Below are 22,632 nucleotides of genomic sequence, written 5' to 3'. Positions count from 1 at the left end.
CCAAACTAACGGAGGAAAAAAATACTCTTTTGTAGACTCATTTTTAAAAACTCAAATTCAAGAAAAACTCAAAAACACCATCATTATTAAAAACAAAAAATCATATATAATTTATAGTTTTTTTTTTTTATCTCTCCTCCCCCTCTCTCCACGCTCTCTATCTCCTCCCTCTCTCGTCTTTCTCAATCTCTCCCCTCCCCCGTCTCTCCATCTCTCTCCTCCCTCTCCCATTTCTATCATTCTCCTTCCACTCTCTCTCTCTCTCTCTCTCTCTCTCTCTCTCTAAGCATGTCTAAATTTTTTTATGGTGTTCATTGAGGATGTCTAAAATTTTTAATTAGAAAAAAGAAGAAGGTGTACTCGGTTTGGATGGGCTGAGGGAATTTGTATGTGGAAGCTAGGTGTGCCATAGTAGAGAGAGGAGGAAGGGGTAGAGGGAAGGGAAGGGGAAATGGAGGGTCTGTGAAGAGGGAAGGGGGAATGGATTTCAAGGTGGACAAAGTTGGTTGGAGCTGTTGATGGCACACAGGGATCGAGGAAGGTTATTTATTTATTTTTTTCAATTTTAATTGTTTAAAAGATATACATTTTTTTTATAATGAATTTTCTATGTTTAAAATACCCTTGAAAATAGAAAGACTAAAATACCCTTAAAATATATGAAAAATTGGATAATGTTAAAGTCAAACAACAAATCATGAATTTTGAAAAATTAAAATGAAATTTCTCTTAAATTTTTCTTTAAGATGACAAATTGAAACTGATGTATAAGTTCAGCTAACCATTCTACAAATCGAACTGACGTATGATTAGCATTTGTCTTAAAATTGTTGAGCATTAGCAAGCAAAACATACATTCACTCATGGAAATAAGAAAGAGAAGGTACAAAATAAAATCAGTGTCAATATATTTCCATGCACAACTACTTTAATTTTTAAGTGCATGTTTATTTACTTGTTAACGCTCAAAAATTTTAAGAGATGTTATGATCAGTTGTGCATGTAACATTCTACTTTTAATATCACAACTCCAAATTGTCTTCTAATTTGCTTAGGTGGAGGCATAATATTGTGATTGTCATGGGAACAAGGAAGAGAAGGGTCATAACATGAGCAGCTCATCCCATAGCTTAGACAACCTCACAAGATTTCATATTGAACTTCAATGAATGACCGTTTGCTTGTCAAAATTCTTGAAATGTATGGAAACATTGAATATATGTAACATTCAAGGAATAAGCTATAATGTGTAGAGACAGAGCTTTTGTTGGAAACAACAATCAGTATCGGACTGGCTGTCCTTGAAGAATTCATAGACAAAGCTATAATCTTTCAATGCGGGACAAGAGCAAATTGAACTTCAACAATACGAGCACTAACATCAGTTTATCATCAGTTTCTTGCAAGAAAACCAAACGAAGACGTGGCCCCAAGGGTTTAACATCAGTTCTATCTTGTTTGAGATGAAGAATTCTTCATCAACACAAAGAGAGCTTTTCCATGTGGTCAGATCAGATGAAGGCCGCCCCTCCAAACACAAATGAACTATCTGCATATAATAAGGATGTTAAGTTTATTGCTGTCGTTAAGTATCCGTTTAGTAAAAAACATGTGGCCCTTCCACAGCCATCAAGGGACCTTGTAAATTATCAGAAAGATTAAGATGCCAACTTTCAATTATAAAAAAGCAAACTTACTTTTCTTTTTTGGCTTCGGAGTCATAGGAAATCCGAAGTTAAGTGAGTTGGGGCTAGAGCAATCTCAGGATGGGTGACCCACTGAGAAGTTGCTCGTGAGTTCCCAGAAACAAAACCGTGAGGGCAGAGAGGGGGGCCCAAAGTGGACAATATCGTGCTACGGCGGAGCCGATCCCGGGATGTGACATTTTCTGCTACAGCTTTCATTCTTTCTCAAAATCTTCAACTTCAACACATCAGAGCATGCATTTCTTGAGTTTGTTGGTAAAATTGTTATTCCCTAAGAATTAACAAGTGAAACAAGGAGGGCTTCCATTAGCAGCAGTTACCTTGAAATCTCAAAATACACAATCCATGCCAAATTGGGTCAAGTTGGGGTAGTTCCCATTGGGAATCTTACGCAGAGAGTCTAGAGATACAACCAAAAATAATAATAATTCTAATGAAATGGAACTGTAGTTCGAATAATTGCAGCAAGCAAACCTTTCGGATGTGAAAGGCACAGAAAAGGACCAACAGAATTTTACCTTCATGTGTTTTCTCATACTTTTCCTCATCAGATTTTGAAAAGCCAGTGAGGATTTCAACTCGATTGCTTTCCATTTTCATGCATATCTCAGCTCAACAAGACACTCCTAAGTTCAAGACATTAAGACTTGGATCGTTAGATTCGTCTTAGAATATGAACAAACTAATTTCTCTAGTTAACCCCAACTCATGTAGCTTCTGAAAACTAATTTCCAACCAACAAGTATGTAATGTACAAGAAAATAGAGATGATAGAGACTAATTGATACGCTAAAAACTTAAAGGGGACGACACTGAAAGATGCATATTCAATTATCAATTGTTACAATCAATGGCGCGGCAATTAGGTAGATTTATATGAATCCAATTTGTGCTTTGTTTTGAATTTGAATCATAAACATCTAGTTGTGTAATACTTTCTTAACATACCTGAAAAGTTTTTGAATTGGAAATGGCATCGTATCAAATAGGGCATCCATCATATATTTCTAATTCTTCGAAGACATTATTCCATGTTACAAGTAGTACTGGCCCTTTCATCATGTAGAACCCCACACCCAGACGACAAGCTAAGTCTTTCAAGCAAGTGAGATGAGAAGGCAAGCTTCCTCTTAGCTTCAGACTCTTGTCTAAAGTCAGGTCCTTGAGATGAGGAAAATCTGGACACCGGCTTTCTGGTCTTCATTCCTCCCACTCTGGCAAATGAGTAAATCAGATGAGAAGGCATGGATGTTATCTATTACAACAATGGGGAAATACAATAGATCATGGATGTTATCTCAAATTTGTGGTATGTGTTATTCAGGAAGGCTGGAGTGAGTTGGCTAACATCAGAAGGGGAGGAATAGGAGGGTTTTCGACAATTATAAGGGGTTGGGGATGGAAGAGCTGTCAAAGAAGCGTAAAATATTCAATTATGCTCATATTCACTCATATTATTATTCTTCTCCAATATAGAGGTATTTATACAAGTACAAAGATATGTTAACCTTAAATAAAATAGGAAATATATCTAAATTACAATAGGAAGTAAATCTCTACTACAATAGGACTAAATAATAATTGGTAAGTAACCAAAATTCTAATAAAATAAGGAACCAAAATCTTAACTAAGTAAGGACTCGCCAACACTCCCCCTCAAGTTGGGCAAAGATATTTCGCACGCCCAACTTAACAAGCGAGTCACAGAACACCATACTTGAGAAGCACCAATTGTAGAGAAGGTCTTTTCGTCAACCACGAGTGAAACAAGTGACAAACTAAAGCAAAGTTCGCAGCGGAAACACAATAGCAAACCCTAAAAATAGGGCACATAGCAGAACACAGAAACCCTGTGAGCACGGTAGTAGGTAAGGCAGAACACAGAAATCCTGTGAGCACGGCAGTAGATAAGGCAGAACACAGAAACCCTGTGAGCACGGCAGTTTATAAGGCAGAACATAATAGAAGCAACAACAACAATGTCCCCAGCAAGAGACAACAATATTGACAGCAGCAAGAGCAACACAATGCACTGGCACCAGCAAGAGCAATATAAGGCACTGGCACCAGCAAGACAAGGCAGGGCAAACAACTGTGGCAGCAGCAACAACAAAGACAACTTCTCTTCACTCTCCCTCTCCCCCTGAAGAGAATGGGTCGATAGAGCCATATGATCAATGGTACTTGAGAAACAGGCACGGACAATTAGCCATGGTAGATAGGTAGGTGAATTGCAATGGAATAGATGAGCAGTAGTGTCACTCCCCCTCAAATCTGATGATGTATGAGAGTCAAGATTTGGAGAAAGTAACACCCAAATAAACAGAGAGACAAAGGCCAGCTAGGAGAAGGCTCGGCAAGCGGTGACGAGGCTTGCGGAGGTTTGAGATGGCTAGGTGAACGGTGACGAGGCTCACGGAGGAAAGAGATCAGGCCATCAATGACCAAGGGGCGTGTTGCCCATATGGTATACATTTAAAAGAGAGGCTCGGCTGTGAACGCAAGAGACTGAAACTAACATGGGCTCAATATGATTTTAGCAGAAAGCAAGCTCATAGAGAGATGAAAAGTAAGAGAAAAAAGGCAGCAGCAGGCATAGGTAGAGAAAAAGAAAGGTAATTGTTGGCGTGACTTGTGGATATTGACTTACTTTCCTTACACACCAAGAATTCCTATTATAATTGTAATTGATTTACTTTAATTCTTGATTTCCTACTGTAAATGGATTTAGGAATTTATTATTTACTTGCCCATTCAGATTTTGTTGTATTATAAATATGACCTCCTACAAGGAGAAGAATACACAGAAAATTCCCACAAACAAATATTCTCGTATTAGGTTTCATATTTTAGCATGGTATCAGAGCGGCGATCTTGGGATTGCTGACTCTAGTTTCTAAACCCTAGCCGCCACCATAGGGGAGGATGACTCTTCTAATCCTCATGGCGGTAGCACCACTGCTTCCTCCTCTCCTTCTCAACCAACCATAGCCGAGTTGAGTGCCCAGGTGGCTCAACTAATGCAGATGCAGACTCAGACCTCGAAATTGATCCTAAATCAGGATCCTACCAAGACGACCCCGACCTCGACTCAGACGACAACCCCGACCTCGAATCAGACGACGACCTTGAACCCGAATCAGACAACGATTTCGACGACAATTACCTATGAAGCTTTCGCTGCACAGATTTGCATAAAGTTGGATGGCACCAGCTATGCCCTATGGTCCCAAGTTGTAGAGTTGTATATCTCCGACAAAGACAAATTGAGATATATTAATGGCGATCTTCCGCAACCCCCTTCGACTGCTCCAACGTTTCCTCGCTGGCGCACCGAGAACTCTATTGTGAAGGGATGGCTTATCAATTCTCTGGAGCAGAGCTTGATTGGCAATTTCATTCGATTTTCAACGGCAAAAGCAATGTGGGATGCAATTGCCACAACTTACTATGATGGCACTGACACTTCTCAGGTTTATGATCTGAAACGACGAGTCTCTCGTATGCGGCAAGCTGGTGGCTCCATTGAAACCTATTACAATACTCTCCAAAGCTTATGGAGAGAAATTGATTTTCGTCGTCCAAATATGATGGAGTATGAAAGTGATATCAAGCGCTATAATGATATTCTGCAGGAAGATCGAGTTTACATATTTTTGGATGGCCTTGATGATCGTCTTGATAAGGCCCGAAGTGATGTTCTTCACATGACTCCATTCCCTACTGTTGACCAAGCTTATGCCTATGTTCACCGTGAAGATGTTCGACAAGCAGTGATGATGGGTTCATCCGATCGAGCCACTGGTGCTGGCTTCGCGGCCAAGAGTGCCCCTCGATCAGGTCCCCCTACTCGTGCCGGACAGCCCCATAATTCCTCTACTGCAGCCCATCTTCAGATCCAGTCATATGCTACTGCTGCTGGTGCGCCACTTCCTAAAACCATCCCACCTTCCCGTCCCAAGGCTCCGACTGATAGAAGTGGTTGCACGCACTGTGGCAACGTCAAACATGCCCGTGACACCTGTTTTAAGCTAAATGGTTATCCTGATTGGTGGGAGGACCTCCGCGCTCGCAAGTTCAGAGAAACTGCTAGTAATTCTGGCCGTGCTGCTCTTGTCTCTACCGAACCCCCATTAGCCTTGTTCCTGCAGGTAGATCCTCCTGATAGTCCCGCGCTTCCGGATGTCTCAGGTAACTGTGGTTATGCATTTCATACTTCTGATCTACGAGATACTACTGGTTGGATAATTGATTCTGGCGCCACTGATCATATTACCTTTGATCCGAATGATTTTTTACACACCACTACACCCCGCCGCACAAGTACTGCCAATGCAAATGGAGTTACCTATCCTGTGACAGGGGCCGGCACTGTTGCCCTTTCACCTTCTCTGTCCCTTTCTAATACTCTACTCGTTCCATCTTTGTCCAATAAATTAATGTCTGTGAGTCAGGCAACTGAACAACTAAATTGTTGTGCACTAATTTATCCCAATTTTTGTTTACTACAGGATATTCTCACCAAGGAGATCATTGGGCGTGGTACTAAAAGAGGGGGGCTGTACTATGTGGATGACTTCAGTATGGGACGTGCCAATAGTGTGAAGCATCCGTCTGATGACAAGCACCGACAAATTTGGCTCTGGCATCGACGTTTGGGGCATCCATCTTTTGGTTATATGAGACACTTATTGCCCGAATTGTTTTCTGTATTTAAGGACTCAGATTTTAAATGTGACACTTGTATTCTAGCTAAGAGTCATAGAGCATCCTATCCTTTAAGTATGAATAAAAGTACTATTCCTTTTGCTTTAATTCATTTTGATGTTTGGGGACCCTCACCTATTTCTACTCATTCCGGTATTCGTTGGTTTGTCACATTCATAGATGATTGTACACGGATGACATGGCTTTATTTGATGAAAAATAAGAATGAAGTATTTTCCGTGTTCCAATCCTTTCACAAACAGATGGAAACACAGTTCAATGCTCGAATCCAGATTTTTCGTTCTGACAACGGTGGAGAATTTGTTAATCATGATTTTCAGACTTACTTCCAGACACATGGCATTATTCATGAGACAACTTGCCCCCAGACACCACAAAAAAATGGTGTTGCCGAACGGAAGAATCGTCATCTCCTTGAAACAGCCCGTGCTCTTCTCATTGGTGGCCATGTTCCTCGTCATCACTGGGATGATGCTGTCGTCACTGCTGTCCACCTTATCAACCGCATGCCATCTGGGGTCTTGAACTTCAAAACTCCATTACAAGTGCTCGCGCAACACGGGCCTTTGCCCTCTGTTTTGGTACTTACCCGTCGCATTTTTGGCTGTGTGACCTTCGTTCATCTCCACAAAAATCAACGAAGCAAACTTGATCCATGTGCGCTTCGTTGTGTTTTTTTGGGTTATGCCACTCATCAGAAAGGCTACCAATGTTATCACCCTCCTACCCGGCGAACCTATGTCACTTTGGATGTTACCTTTCTAGAATCATATATGTTCTTCTATGACCCAGCATCCAATTCTACTCTTCAGGGGGAGATACCGAGTGAAGAGCTCAATTGGAGCAGCTTGGAACATGAGGATATTCATCTATGCACGAAGATTGCTCTCGGCCAAGAAACAATAACAATCGATCGTCCCGAGTCTGGCACGTGCGAATGCTCTCTGCCAAACAACGATCGATCGCCTAACCCTTGCGAAGATGTTTTTGATGCGAGTCATACTCTTACAGATAACTCAGAACAACAAGATGAAGACCCCCCCTCTCATTCAACAGTACCAACGAACCAATCTCCTGAGAATATCTTTGAGGTAAATACTCCTACTAGACTTGTGCATTTAGAGGATAAAACTATTGGATATCAATTACCTTTCAGGCAAAATCGTGGGAAGCCACCAAACCGTTATTCACCTGATATTGGCAAGACATCCAAGTATCCAATTGCAAATCATGTATCCACTGAGAAGTTGTCTGAACCACTCAAGGCTTTTGTGCATCAATTGTCTGCTATCCATATTCGAACCAAGGTCTCTGAAGCATTGAAAGATCCTAAGTGGGTCCAAGCTATAAAAGAGGAGATGAAAGCTCTTGAGAAAAATCAGACTTGAACATTGGAGACTATACCACGAGAAAAAAAGACTATCGAATGTAGATGGGTGTTCACTATAAAACATAATGCAGATGGATCTATAGAGCGATACAAGGCAAGACTTGTGGCAAAAGGGTACACACAGACCTATGGTATAGACTATGAAGAAACTTTTGCACCAGTTGCAAAGTTAAACACCGTCAGAGTCTTATTGTCCATTGCAGCTAATTTGGATTGGCCACTACACCAGTTTGATGTAAAGAATGCTTTTCTACATGGCGAACTCACGGAGGAGGTGTACATGGACATTCCTCCTGGATGTAATACTACTCAGAGTGGAACAGTTTGCAGGTTACGAAAAGCATTGTATGGATTAAAACAGTCACCACGTGCATGGTTTGGACGGTTCACCATGGCAATGAAGAACAATGGTTTCAAACAGTGCAACTCAGATCATACTTTATTCTTGAAACATCGAAAAGGGAAGGTAACATCATTAATAATCTATGTTGATAATATGATTATTACTGGGAATGATAAACAGGAAATATCACAGCTACAAGACTATTTGGCTACTGAGTTTGAGATGAAGGATCTAGGTGGACTCAAGTATTTCTTGGGAATTGAAGTGGCTCGATCGCAGCAATGCATATTTCTCTCTCAAAGGAAATATGTCTTGGACTTGTTGACGGACATAGGAATGCTAGATTGCAAACCTGCGGACACTCCTATTGTTCAGAATCATCATCTTGGAGAATATCCGGATCAAGTTCCAACTAACAAAGAAAGATACCAAAGGTTAGTGGGAAGATTGATCTATTTGTCACATACTCGACCAGACATTGCTTATGTGGTGAGTGTTGTCAGTCAATTTATGCACTCTCCAAGTGAAGACCACATGAATGCAGTTCTTCGGATACTTAGATATTTGAAGTCTGCACCTGGAAAAGGACTTATGTTCTCAAAGCATGGTCATCTAAATATTGATGGTTATTCAGATGCAGATTGGGCAGGTAATGTAACAGATAGAAAATCCACATCGGGTTACTTCACATTCGTGGGAGGTAATTTGGTGACATGGAGGAGTAAGAAACAGAATGTAGTAGCTTTATCCAGTGCAGAAGCCGAGTTCAGAGGCATGACTAAAGGGATTTGTGAACTTCTTTAGTTAAGAAAGCTGCTTACTGAACTTGGGTATAAACCTACATCCACAATGAATCTCTTTTGTGACAACAAGGCTGCTATAGCCATTGCACAAAATCCGGTTCAACATGATCATACTAAACATGTTGAGGTGGATCGACACTTCATCAAACAGAAGCTTGAGGCTAAAGTGTTTCAGTTTCCTTTTGTGAAATCCGATGATCAATTGGCGGATATTTTGACAAAGGCAATTTCCAGTAAAGCATTCCACAATTCACTGGATCAGTTGAGCATTGGCGACATCTATGCACCAACGTGAGGGGAGTGTTGGCGTGACTTGTGGGTATTGACTTACTTTCCTTACACACCAAGAATTCCTATTATAATTGTAATTGATTTACTTTAATTCCTGATTTCCTACTGTAAATGGATTTAGGAATTTATTATTTACTTGCCCATTCAGGTTTTGTTGTATTATAAATATGACCTCCTACAAGGAGAAGAATACACAGAAAATTCCCACAAACAAATATTCTCGTATTAGGTTTCATATTTTAGCAGTAATGACTCAAATAAACACCGCAAGGACAAAGACAAGGGTAAAATTGCAGAAAGGTGCGGTTATGGCTAAGGCAGAAGAAATATATGTTGATTATTAAGGAAAGGAGAAACGAGGATTTACAGCAAGGTGAAGACCCATGATGGGTTAGGAATGAGGAATGCCAACGACTCTCAATTTGTCAGAGGTTATCACAGGTTAGGAACCAGGCTCTTATACCATGCTAAAATATGAAAACTATGAGAGAATATTTGTTTGTGAGAATTTTCTGTGTTGCGCAAGCACCTGTAAGGGAGTTTTAAAGGTCAATACACCAGAAGGCATGCGGTTGATCAGGTGAATTGCGGTGACAATAGCATCATCCCAGTGATGGCGAGGAACATGAGCACCAATCAGAAGTGCTCGAGCAGTTTCAAGAAGATGTCTACTCTTTCGTTCAGCAACACCATTTTGTTGCGGTGCCTGAGGACAAGTCGTCTCATGGATAATTCCATGTTGTTGGAAGTAAGTCTGAAAGTCATGATTGACAAATTCTCCACCATTGTCTGAGCGAAGAATCTGGATTTGAGCATTAAACTGAGTTTTCATCTGTTTGTGGAAGGACTGAAAACAGGAAAACACTTCGTTTTTATTCTTCAGCAAATAAAGCCATGTCATCTGTGTACAATCATCGATGAATGTGACAAACCATCGAACACCAGAAGGAGCAGTGGTAGGCGAAGGTCCCCAGACATCAGAGTGAATTAACGTAAATGGAGTAGTACACTTGTTCGTACTCAACGGGTAGGGCACAAGGTGACTCTTAGCCAAAATATAAGATGCTTCATATAATTAAAAGACGGATGTCCCAATTGACGGTGCCACAACCAGATTTGCTTTTGTTTGCTATCAAAGGGATGTGTCACACAGTTAGCCACGCCGGGACTGAAGTCATCGACATAATATAGCCTCCCTCTCTTAGTACCACGACCAAGAATCTCCTTAGTGTGAATATCCTGAAGCAAACAAAAACTCGGGTAAATGAGTACACAACAATTCAATTGTTTAGTAAGTTGACTAACTGACAACAATTTAGTGGATAAAGATGGAACAAGTAAAGTATTAGACAGTGTGAGAGAGGATGAGAGTGCAACAGTGCCAGCCCCTGTCACAGGATAAGTGACACCATTGGCATTTGCAATACAAGTTCGTCGAGGTTGTGTAGTATTCAGAAAATCATCAGGATCAAACGTCATATGATCAGTTGCACCAGAATCAATTATCCAGCTCCTGGAATCAATCTTATTGAAAGTATGGAATCCATAACCAGTATCATTACTGGCCATATTGCATTGTCCTCGATCTGTAAGAGTAGCCCACCAATTGGGATAGCTAGGCAATGTAAAACAAGTCTCACAAGTGTGTCTCGGATCACCACAATATGCGCAATCTGGTCTATGTGTCGGGGTCGTTAGTCGAGAAGTCATAATCTGTGCAGCGGAAGATGCATAAAATACACGTTGAGTAGGAATTTGGATCGGAATCTGAGCCTGAGTTAGGGCCGGAGTCGGAGTCAAATTCGGGATCGGGGTCTGAATTAGAGCCAAATTCGGGGTCGGGGTCATCATCGGAGTCGGGGTCAGGGTCGTCGTCGTCATAGTCGGGGTCGGGGTCGGGGTCGTCAAAAGAGGATCCTGATTCTGGATCGGGTTCGGGGTCAAAGTCTGCATCTGTAGGAGCTGAGCCATCTGGGCACTCAACTCAACGATGGTTGGTTGAGAATAAGAGAAGAAGTCAGTGGTGCTACCTCCATGAGGGTTGAAAAAATCATCAACCCTCATAGCGGCGGCGGGGATTTGAAACTAGAGTCAGCAATTCCAAGATCGCCGCTCTGATACCATGCTAAACAAAGAAGCGTAAAATATTCAATTATGCTCATATTCACTCATATTATTATTCTTCTCCAATATAGAGGTATTTATACGAGTACAAAGATATGTTAACCTTAAATAAAATAGGAAATATATCTAAATTACAATAGGAAGTAAATCTCTACTACAATAGGACTAAATAATGATTGGTAAGTAACCAAAATTCTAATAAAATAAGGAACCAAAATCCTAACTAAGTAAGGACTCGCCAACAAGAGCTTCCGAATAGGGTGAGGTTCCTATCTTCACCTTGAGCATTGGTTTAATCACAATTCAAGGATGGAAGGCAGCTCTGTTCCTGTTAAAGCTCTTACAGTTGTATTTCTCTTAAGATCAGCTCTGTTCCTGTTCTGTGATGGACGAGTACTCGTTTATGTTACTATCTTTTTCACTAAAAAATGTTTCTTCTAAATAAACAAGTCATTAATGAAGTGTGCAGCATTAATATTCGTTGCATAAGGAACACTTATGTGATTCCCTACCGGAGGAAAATCATAGTATTGTTCAAGACCAAGCATGGAGTTTCCTCAATGTCGTATGTCCCAGAACTTGAGCTCTCATAAATGACGTCTTCAAGTTATTACGTAGGGAAAGGAATTTTATGATGAAAGATTACCTAATCATGAATGGAAAGTGATGCTTGTTATGTTAGATTGAGATCCGTTTACGACATTGTCCAAATGCTGGTCTCTTTCTAGAGCTCTGCTTTGAGAACATTTCCTTCCCCTTCTTTGCCGCAATTTGTTTGTAGAAAAACAAAAATCCATATACAATGGTAAACTCTCCTCGGGCATGGTTGCCTATACAAGTTGCTTTGACCTCCAAACATGGGAAAGTTTCTCAAGTCTGCAAGTACACATCCAACATTTCAAGTCTCATCAAATAGAACTTTGTAGCTGAAGGAATGATTCGTGGGACGGAAAAAAAAAATCATTTGCAGATAAGAGATTATATGCATATCCACACAATCATATAGATAAAGCTACTAGGTAATGAAGTAGCAGCTGGACCAGGGAGACAGGGAAAAGGAAAGTTGCCTTCTTCAAACCATGCGACTAGTATAACTTCCTCCATTAATTTTTGAAGAAGAACGGGATGAATGAACACTTTTCGAAAATTGAATGAAAGAAGATGGCATATGTAGGTTTTTATACTACTTGAATAAATTTACCATGTCAATCTTTTCAGTTGAACAAAACCATTTGGTATGCATGTACATGGCACTATGTAAGATAATACAATAACCGCTGGTAAGAAATTGTTTTTGTTACTACTGATTCAGAAAGTACAACAAAATAGAAGAACAATCTTACAAACGTCAAAGCGGTTATTTGAATAGTGAATTTCAGTTTTTGTATTGAATTAGAAGAAAAGCAGTTAAAGCGGTTATTTGACGTAGATACATGACCAGAGTTTGTTTGCCTCAATGTGTGAGAGAGAGAGAGAGAGAGAGAGAGGTCATATCATCATATGATGACTTCACCATTTATCCTGATGTATGGAATGTGAGATATGCTGGCCCAATCTTGTCCCGTTTTATTCTGATATCTTTTCTCCAGGGCAGAACAGCCGACGATCTTCAGATAAGAAAGAGATGGCGGCAGACCCTCTTCTGGCAGGAATTGGAGACTCGGACAGTTACAAATATTTAGCTTTTGAAGAGAAGTGAGGTGTTGAAGTGCCTCTCCTGGCAGGAATTCCAGACTGTCACACCCAGCAATAAATAGTTCTTGAAGAGAAGTAAGGTGTGCAAGTCCCTTTCCATCCAAATATTTCAGAGTTGATAATGAAGAGATCCAGAGAGTGTGAAGAGTGGTAGGGAGCAGCTGTTGCTTGAGCAACGTCTCCAAGATTTCATCACTTCCCCTGCCACCAATTGTAAATTCTTCAACTGCTTGCAAACCCCAGTTACAGTAGTCTCCCACTGATGAAGATGAAGCCCTCAGTCTCACACAATTCTCAATGCTAAAATATCGGAGGTTGGGAGGCAAACCCCCATCCTCTGCAATTGACTCCAGATTTGGAACGTCGCTTATACTCAATCTTTCAAGGGCTGTGAGGGTGTGAATGCGTTCAGGTAATGACTTCAACTTCTTGCATCTCCGGAATACCAAACAAGTCAGGTTGGGAGTGGGCAATCCTCCCTGGGGAAAACACTCCAGATTTGGACAGCTTGAGATTCTCAAATTATTGAGATGACTGAGATTCTCGACCGCTCCTTCTTCTTCAATCAAGCAAAGCGATTCCAGATTCTCACAATTGCGAATATCAAGTGTCGTCAATTTGGGAAAAATGCCCAAGGGGAAGGACCTCATTGAATCACAGCTATTCTCTAGAATCAAAGAGGAAAGCGATGTTAATTGGGCCAACATCTCATGAGGTAGGAATTCTAATCTCCTACAACTGTATATGTTAAGTGAAGTCAACGAAGTGGGTAGGCCATCTTCAGGGAACGACGACAGGGTTGGACACTTCGAGAGACTCAACCTTTGAAGACGATTGATGTTGGGCAAGCACTGTATGTCATTAAAACGTGTAACATAAAGTCGGGACAGGAGCTTTGTCTCTAGTAATGATAACAGACCTGTTTGGCATCCATCTTCTATTTCCAATTCTTCAAGACAATTGTAGTTGAGACTAGTACTAGTACTAGTAGTAGCAGTGGCCCTTTGATCATGTAAAACCCCACACCCTTTCACGCTAAGCTTCTTCAAGCAAGGCAGATCACAAGGCAAGCTTCCTATCAGCTTTGGACACCAACTTAGAATCAACCTCCGCAGACGAGGAAAGTTTGGACCTTCACTTCCACTTGGTACCCATTCCTCCCACTCTGCCATCTCCCTAAACCCCAGCATCTCCAGCGATTGAAATGGCTGAAATGGCTGACCATAGAACTCAGGACCTAACGTCCTAAGAAATTTCATCCTACATATGTTGAGCTCCTTAAGAGAAGGTAGCTGTCCAAGCGGTGGCAACTCGAAACAATAACGACAATCTTCGAGAAGCAAAACTTTTATTTTATTGAGGGCAGAGTCTCCCAACCAGTTTGGGAAGCTGGTCCCGCCATAACGTTTGATGGTCAATTTCTCCAAATTCATGCAAGGTTGGAGGTTGTCAAGCACATCTCTCACCTTTTCGGAATGATCGGCATCTTTGGAGCCCCATGCCAACTCTAACTCCTTGAGATCTTGTTTGTTCTTCAAATTAGCTTGCAATGCATCCCTACCATCAACCACATTATTAAGCTTCAAAATTGAAAGCTTTCCTCCAAGATGGGATAACTCCCCCAATTCGCCAATAGTCAACCCAGTAGATTTCCCCACAACAAAAGTAGTCAATGTTCTCAAACTTTTTAGTCTACCCATTTGCACCGGCATCTCTTCAATTTGAGTTCCACTACAATCAAGATGCCTCAAGTTAATCAATTTTCTCATGTCTGCAGGCAATTCAAAAAGAGACCGACAACTTGCCAATAGTAATGTTTGTAGACTATAAAGAGTGCAAACTATAGAAGGTAACCTTTTGATTCCGGTATTAGAGAGATCCAAGTAGCGCAAATGAATGAGGTTACCAATAGAATTGGGTAACTCAACAATATTATCATATTCTGACAATGTTAGCACCCGTAAACATGTTAAATTTGGCAATAACTCAGGTAAAACCCTTTTACTTATTACATAATGCTCAAACCACCATTCTTTGCTTCTTAGAGGTAGGAAGGTTCGCAAATGCTTAACCTGATATAATGGCTCAAATTTCGCAGCACAATCAAATTGGCCTATAGCATACGACAAATGCCGAACTTTTTTCAAAACTTCATGTGATTCGCCCCCTTCCCATCTCAAACAGGATTCCCTTGACACAGACATGGCCAAGTCATTGATGAGATCATGCATTGTGAACTTCTCATTTCTTGATCTTTGAAAAAATGATCGTGACAATAAGTCATCAAAGTATTTCTTAGTGAGCTCTTCCATACTTTTCTCACTCTCAGCTTGTGGAATTAAACTTTCTGCCACCCACAGTAGAACAATATCTTCCTTTCGGAATTCAAAGCCCTTCGGAAAAATTGAGCAATAAGCAAAACATCGTTTTAAATCAGTTGGGAGATAATGGTAACTCAATCTTAGAGCTGGAATTGTATTACATTTTTCAGGAGGCAGCTCCCAAATATTGCTATTTAGTATGCTATTCCATTGCTCATAATTTGTGTTGAAACGCAAGAGGCCTCCAAGGGTTTCTGCTGCTAAAGGTAAACCATTGCACGCAGAAGCAATTTTCTTACCAACTTCTTCCAGCTCTAGATGTGCACTTGAGTTTCCATTTTCGAAGGCGTGTTTTGAAAGTAACAACCAGCAATCCTCATTAGACAACTGTTTCAAAAAGTGAATCGGAATGGTGCGCACGAGAGATGCAACACTTTCGTTACGTGTTGTCACGATGACCCAACTTCCCTTTGCCCCGGATGCAAAAGGACGTTGCAAGAGACTCAAATCACCATAGTTCTCATTCCAAAGGTCATCCAACACAAACAGAAATTTCTTGCCCTTTATTTGTTGTCCTAGCTCAACTTGAAGAAAACTCAGGTCTTTATTATCGTAAGCTTTTGAACTGACTGACTCAAGTAGGGACTTAGTTACCCTAGTAACATCAAAAGCTTCCGAAACATAAGCCCAGGTTCTAAGATTAAAATGCTCTTTCACTTTTTCATCATTATAAAGGAGCTGAGCGAGGGTTGTCTTGCCAACCCCGCCCATTCCCACTATGGTGATGACGGAGACATCCTTGTCGCTTGCATCATCAGATAACAACAGTTTCATCAGCTTTTCTTTATCTCCATCCCTACCGTACACACAAGATTCATCCACCAAGGAAGTTGTTGGAGTTCTTTGAGAAACCTTCCCCCCAACAACACCTTCTCTCAGCCCAAGGAAATCCTTTTGTTTTGCGAGGTGTTCTAATCTATCAAACAACTCTTGAATCCTACCATTCATGCCTTGATAAAAAGGATTAAGAGAAGTAGAGAGGAAGTTCCACACCTGAGTTTTGACGGTTCGATATTCAGCTTCCACCTTGCATCGCAAAACTTCAGCATTGATCTCATCCAGAAGGTCATCCGCATCAAAGACAGCATCTTGAAGCTTATCAAGCCACTCTTTCACGTAGCTGTTCAGGAATTGCTTCTCCTCCGCGTCATTAAGCACCGCATTAAGGCTCAACAACGTTATCTCCAGTTTCTTAACAAGCGACTCGTCCAGTTTCTTTCTCCGGAACAAGTCCACGAACTCGCTGGAACCAATCTTGTCAAACAGCACCTGCACGGAGGCAGAGAGAATAGCCTCTCCAACCAAAGCTCCAGCCATGTTTCGATTCTTTGCAAAGGATTTGGACTTGAGTTAAGATTTGAAGCAAGTTTTGCAGCAAAGGATTTGGCTGTTGCTCTCAGTATCATTGACTTGGAGTCTTCGAGTGAGAATATTATTGCAAAAAGACAAGTGCGTTTGTAATAACGTGGGGAACCCACACGATTAGACTCGTCATACAGCTGTCCTCCATTATTGTGTTAGAAGATTTTATATTGGTAAATAAAGCTTTTATTTTTATATGGTAATGGTTTCAAGTTCTTCCTCACTTCAAGTTCTTCCTCACATTGTCTTTAGTGTCGGCGGACTTATTGTGTTAGAAGATTTTATATTGGTAAATAAAGCTTTTATTTTTATATGATCATGGTTTCAAGATCTTTTTTGTGTCGGTGGGCTTTATCAAAAGTGATTATAGCAGGCTGATGATTGTGGAAGTAGAATTTGTAAATTGGTATGAAATTACATTCTCAATAAATTATGGGAGTAGAATTTAGGGAGGAATTGATAATAAAGCTTTTATTTTTATATGTTCATGGTTTCAAGTTCTTCCTTTTATTTATATTTAAAACCAGCACCTGGGCTATTTTTTAAAACAGAGAAAAAAACACGAGCCATAAAACTCACTCTCTAACATCATCTCATCCTGTAAGTGACCGTGGCGGAATGCAAAAACATATGACAGAAACAAAACATTTTATCCACAACACAGACTTTTCTGCTTCCTCATTATTTCAGCTGTCCCGATTTACAAAAACGAGCTGTGAAGTAACATCACAATTTCTTCTCTTCTTGGATAAATATTGTTTCATATCCAATTGCAGCATGCAGATGCTTCTTGTTTTCCATTTAAGCCACAACCAACATTCAGTTATGTTATTAACAGTTAATTCGTAGGGCGGCATGAATCCATCTCGTGGATAGAAAATACAGTTCTTTGGCACAGTTTGTACCAAATTGAAACACAGGAGGAGGGCTATAAATGTTATTAAAAAAAAAAACAAGTCTTAAAGTAATAGTGCAGCACTTTCAATGAAATCATACTGGTACTCCTTAGTACTGAATGAAATTTGACTGAACATGTCTTTTATATTTTTGTTTACAAAGATGTAACATTGATTTATAGTTTCATGCAGACTCACACGAGCAAGTTCCAGCAAACTCAAGCAGAGCATTCTGTAAGAATTTCAATTAATTGCTTAATAATCTAATTAATTAAAATTCCAGCATAATATTGAAGAAATTAAAAGGCAAAAAAGAGTAAAGACCTCCGTGTTGTTATGGTCTTGGACGGCGAAGCGAGCGAGGTCTTGGTTTTCGAGGCTGTTCTGGGAGGCATGGGATTCGTGGACTCCGCCGAGAGTGGCCATGTTTTGGAGTTGGGAGGGATTTGATTCTTCTGCCAAGGATGAGAATGCGAGGAAAGGTAAGAAGACGAAGAGGTTGAGTTGCATAAACAGACGCAAGGAGGAAGAAGAAGATGATTTCGATTTCAATTTCGGCGGAGGACACTTGTAGGACAGATGGGAATTTATCTCTTTCGCTGCTCGGAGTCTTCTTGTATACGTGTCATACACGTGTCGCTTTAAGTATCTATCTTTGCTTAGTCGGTTGTTTCCTTTTTTCTACTTTTCTTTTCAAGCGTAGTCTGTAAGCAGCATAGAACAAAATATCGATAATTTCGCCGATATTTCGGCGAAATTATCGTTTTTTTGGGGCTACGATATTTTAGCACATTTCCATATATATATCGTCAATTTATCGATAATTTCCTCGATAATTTCGCCGATATTTCAATAACGATATTTTCGTTCAAGTTGTAGCTTTAAATGGACAATATATCGCGATATTATCGATAATATCGCGATATGAACTTACAAAATTAAACTCAGCCTTCAGATGAACCCCTCAGCCTCTGAAACTCAGCCTTTCTCTGTCTCTCAACTCAGGAAAAAAAAAAGCAGAAAGAGGAGAGCGAGAGAGAAGGGAAGAAGAGGAAAAAAAAAATTATGGAGTGGGTTTTTATGTTTTGCTATTTTGGATTGTGATGAAGCGATAGAGAAGAGGGAAGAGGAAGCAAGGAAAGAGACGGAGAGATAGAAGAAGAAAGAAAAAAAAAAAAAAGCAGATAGAGAAGAGCGAGAGAGAGAAGGGAAGAAGAGGGAAAAAATGTGTGGAGTTGGTCTTTATGTTTAAGTGTTTTGGATTGTGATGGAGGAGAGAGAAGAGGGAAGATGAAGAAGAGAAAGAGACGGAGAGATAGAAGAAGAAGGGGAGAGAGAGAGAGAGTGGGAGTGTGAAACGGAAGAGGAAGAAGAATAAATAAAAAGAATAAAAAGGGAGAGATGGGTGAATGCCCAAAAGAGAGAGAGAAGGCAGGTTGCATGTATCTGCAACCTTGGGAAGTTCAAACAAAAAAAAAGGTTAAAAAAACCTTGGGAAGTGGAAGAGGGAGGCAGGAAAACGTGAAAGTAATTGGGAAGTGGGAAATGTGACTTAATTACTTAATATAATTTATTTTTTTTTCTATTTAATTCATTTAATGTTATTGATTATTTTATTATTCATTATAAGTACTTACATTACTAAATTATCCTTCAAATTGTTACTTAATTACTTAAATCTTTATAATCATTTTCATTATTTGCTATTTAATTCTTCCTTGGATAAATTTATTTATGTTCTTAGTTAATTTTTAATCTTCACTATTATTTTTTAAGCCTGATAAAGTGCCTAATTTTCATGAAAAATCAAATTGGTTTACATCTTTAATTATTTTTCAATTTTTGATAAATAATAAATATAAGAACGTGTACCATGTCCAATGAATAACGTGAAATAAATTGTTGCTTAATTACTTAAATTTCTATAATCATTTTCATTATTTCCTATTTAATTCTTCACTGGATAAATTTATTTATGTTCTTAGTTAATTTTCAATCTTCACTATTAAAGTGCCTAATTTTCAATAGATATAACAACGTGTACCATGTCCAGTGAATAACGTGAAATAAGTTTACTCATGTATCTTATCATGCAATTTATAAAGAGTAAAATATTGTACTAAAAAATGATAAATAAATTACTAAGGAGTGTTTAATTCTCTTTCATTAATTACTTCAGATTTTCTAAGTCACAGAGTTTGTCAGGTCGCAATATAATCAACTTAAATCACACAAACCCACTATGCAATGCATTTTCTTCCAATTTTTTGTGTCAAAATAATAGATGATTGACTAAATAAACTTCTTCTAAAGTTTCATTAAAAATTTCCAAGTATTTATCATAATTTCCGTGGTTTTTATCCAATTTTTATCGATATCGATATTTTCCCGATATTTCCATCGATATTTCCGTGTTTTTGAACCACCGATATTTCCGAAACTATCGATATTTAAGACCTTGGTAAGCAGCCAAAAAAAAAAAAAAAAAACTCTCCTTTTGTTCCCAAAAAAAAAAAAAAACCTTATGACATGTTTGGTATCTTATTTGGATCTAATTTTATAAATTGAAAAACAAAATTCTATATATACTAAAACCCAATGCAACTAAATACTGTAGCTAAGCACAGTAAAATTACGAAAATGCCTCCATTTAAAACTGTGCAGCCAGCTTTTCCTCTCCTTTTGCACAGTAAAATTGCCATTTTGCCCTTGACTGATTGTTCTGTATTTTTCCCGTTTTGCCCTCTCTTTCCTTGGGATGTAACTAGCTGTTGTTTAGGGCTGAGAGGTGTCTGGTGGGATTTCAACTAGCTGGTTGGAGAGCTACAGGGGTAAAATGGGAGAGCTGTTGGTTCTTCACTGTTTAAATCTGGAGGGTTCCACTGTTTTACAAAACCACCTTTTTTCCCACCGAATTGCTTGCCTTCTTCGTTTCCATTCTTCTCATCTTCCTCTGCTCTTCCAAAGTGCTCACTTTCCAGCTCCCTTGGGTTCTATCAGGAAGGGGATTAAATCTTACAGATTCGCTGAGGTATTTCCAGCGTTGTTATTCTTAATTTTTTTACTCAATTGTCAATTAATTTTTCTACTCAATTGTCAATTAATTTTTTTGACTTCTCTGTTCTCCCACCAAAGCAATATATCACCACTGGTATGAGAAAAACAGAGTGTAGTTTGTGAGAGATGATGCAAAGCCCATTAAATTGGTAACACAAACCAAACTTACAGCTAACATTGGTGACATAAACAGATCAGTCAAAGCATAAAAACCAAGTTTTTTCACAAAAACAAGAGCAGAGAATTTATTTCTGAAAACGAAATCCATCAACTAATTTGAAGCCTCTTCCACTGTCACTGATCAAATGGGTTTTATCGACTAACCTCCTTAAACAAAGCACCGTGTGTTGAGCTAGACACTGGTATAGCTGGTGGACGGGAAGGGCTCTGCCCAAAGAAGAAGATTTCCTTCAAATGGTAGACAACCATGAAATAGGCTATTCCAGATTTGGCCAGCAACCATGCCTCAGCTCAACAAACCCAATTAGAAAGAAAGAGATTTTATAGAGAGAAGTGAAGCGCATGGGTCTCTCTGTTTATGTGTGCCTGTGTGTGTGTGTGTGTGTGAGAGAGAGAGAGAGAGAGAGAGAGAGAGAGGCGTGTAAGAGACTTTTGAGTTTTGTTTCTGTGCACACAACATAGAGTGAGCTGGAGAGATGGGTCAAGAGGTGATGAGTACGACAACATTGTACTTTTCTTTTGTTGGGTCTATCTCGGCATTGTACTTTTGTTTTGTTGGGTCTAAATCATTATACTATTCTTTTTTAGTTGTGTTTGTGTCGTAGCCAAAAGTTACCTTATTCTTCTCTCATTAAAATTCCATAAAATGCTTGAACAAAACCAATCAGGTTTCAACAAAATAGAAATTGGCAATGATTTTATCTTAACCTCTATTGGTTTTCTTTAGGGTTCTCAGGAAACATTTCACTTGATTTCTTGACTTGGTGGCCTTGATTGATTATGAGTTTTGAGTCAAATGTGCTCACTGTGCATATCTGTTTAACTAGGCTTGATATTAATATATGCATATTGTTTGATCGTTATAGAATTCAGTTAATTCTTTGATATAATAATAGATATTTGTAATTGTGAAGTTGTTTACACAAAACTAAATTTATGTTGGTGTTAAAAATATAAGCAGGATTTCATATAGTGATGAAAATTTTGTCATCTTTTTCTCATCCTGTGATAACCTATATTTCTCTAAAAATGTGATTCGATCCAAATATAATTCAATTATTTGTTTATTTCACAGCTTGAATACACCAAAAAGCAAGGGACTAGACATTTGCATTCTGCTGTCATTTTCGAGGTATAAAAACTCCTCTAATTCATTGTTTTTTAAAAATTGAGCATTATTAGTCATGTTAGTCAATTGATTTTAATTATTTTGTAAGATTTTATATTTTATTTTCATCGATTATGCTTGCATACAAGTTATTTAGAAGTAATCTTTATTTTGTTGATTGATACAAGTTGGATATGCTTTATTGCTAAAAATTTTCTCCTCTTTTAAATATTTTCCCTTTGATGTTCTCATTGAACATTTTATCTAAATCATTAATCTGGTGAACTTGGTTGATTATAAATTTTGAGTTCAATGTCTCAATTGTACATATGGATTTAACAAGGCTTTATATTAATATATATATATATATATATATATACTGTTCAATCATTATGAACCGAAGTTGGTTGTCTGATAAAATAATAGATATCTAGAATTGTTATATTATATTTTAATTTTTATTCTTCTGCAGCTGTGTCTTTCTACAAATATATTTTGATCGAATAAAAATTAGTATCGTTGCTTTGTAATCATGATACAGTGATATAAAACAATTTCGTACTATGTA

General features: G+C 39.0%; 1 protein-coding gene across 5 annotated transcripts; it reads right to left on the bottom strand.

Annotated features, from left to right (window-relative positions):
* LOC18786362 (putative disease resistance RPP13-like protein 1) lies at nt 1,956-21,055 on the bottom strand. Of its 5 annotated transcripts, none has more exons than XR_002270045.1 (6): nt 20,356-21,055; nt 18,044-18,423; nt 12,899-16,848; nt 12,122-12,261; nt 2,225-2,920; nt 1,956-2,092 (listed from the first exon to the last, which is right to left on the bottom strand). XR_002270045.1 is itself a non-coding variant. In XM_020556358.1 (5 exons), the coding sequence occupies exons 3-5, from the start codon at nt 16,776-16,778 to the stop codon at nt 2,861-2,863; spliced, it is 4,080 nt and encodes a 1,359-aa protein (XP_020411947.1). In that variant the 5' UTR covers nt 16,779-16,848; nt 18,044-18,423; nt 20,356-21,055; the 3' UTR covers nt 1,956-2,860. The 5 variants fall into 5 exon arrangements, 1 of the variants encoding a protein (XP_020411947.1); XR_002270044.1 differs by having other exon boundaries at nt 1,956-2,332; nt 2,655-2,920; XR_002270046.1 differs by having other exon boundaries at nt 1,956-2,920; nt 12,032-12,261.

Source organism: Prunus persica, chromosome G2, assembly GCF_000346465.2.
Source record: "Prunus persica cultivar Lovell chromosome G2, Prunus_persica_NCBIv2, whole genome shotgun sequence".
Taxonomy (NCBI): Eukaryota; Viridiplantae; Streptophyta; class Magnoliopsida; order Rosales; family Rosaceae; genus Prunus; species Prunus persica.
This window is presented reverse-complemented; position numbering and strand designations above follow the sequence as displayed.

What these genes read in the sequence shown, in the direction of transcription:
- LOC18786362 (XM_020556358.1), bottom strand. Translation starts at nt 16,778, where the DNA reads ATGGCTGGAGCTTTGGTTGGAGAGGCTATTCTCTCTGCCTCCGTGCAG. An exon ending in TCCATACATCAGGATAAATG is followed by an intron (nt 12,262 to 12,898) that starts GTGAAGTCATCA and finishes GTGTACTTGCAG; the next exon opens with ACTTGAGAAACTTTCCCATG. An exon ending in GGGAAGGAAATGTTCTCAAA is followed by an intron (nt 2,921 to 12,121) that starts GCAGAGCTCTAG and finishes CTCATTTGCCAG; the next exon opens with AGTGGGAGGAATGAAGACCA.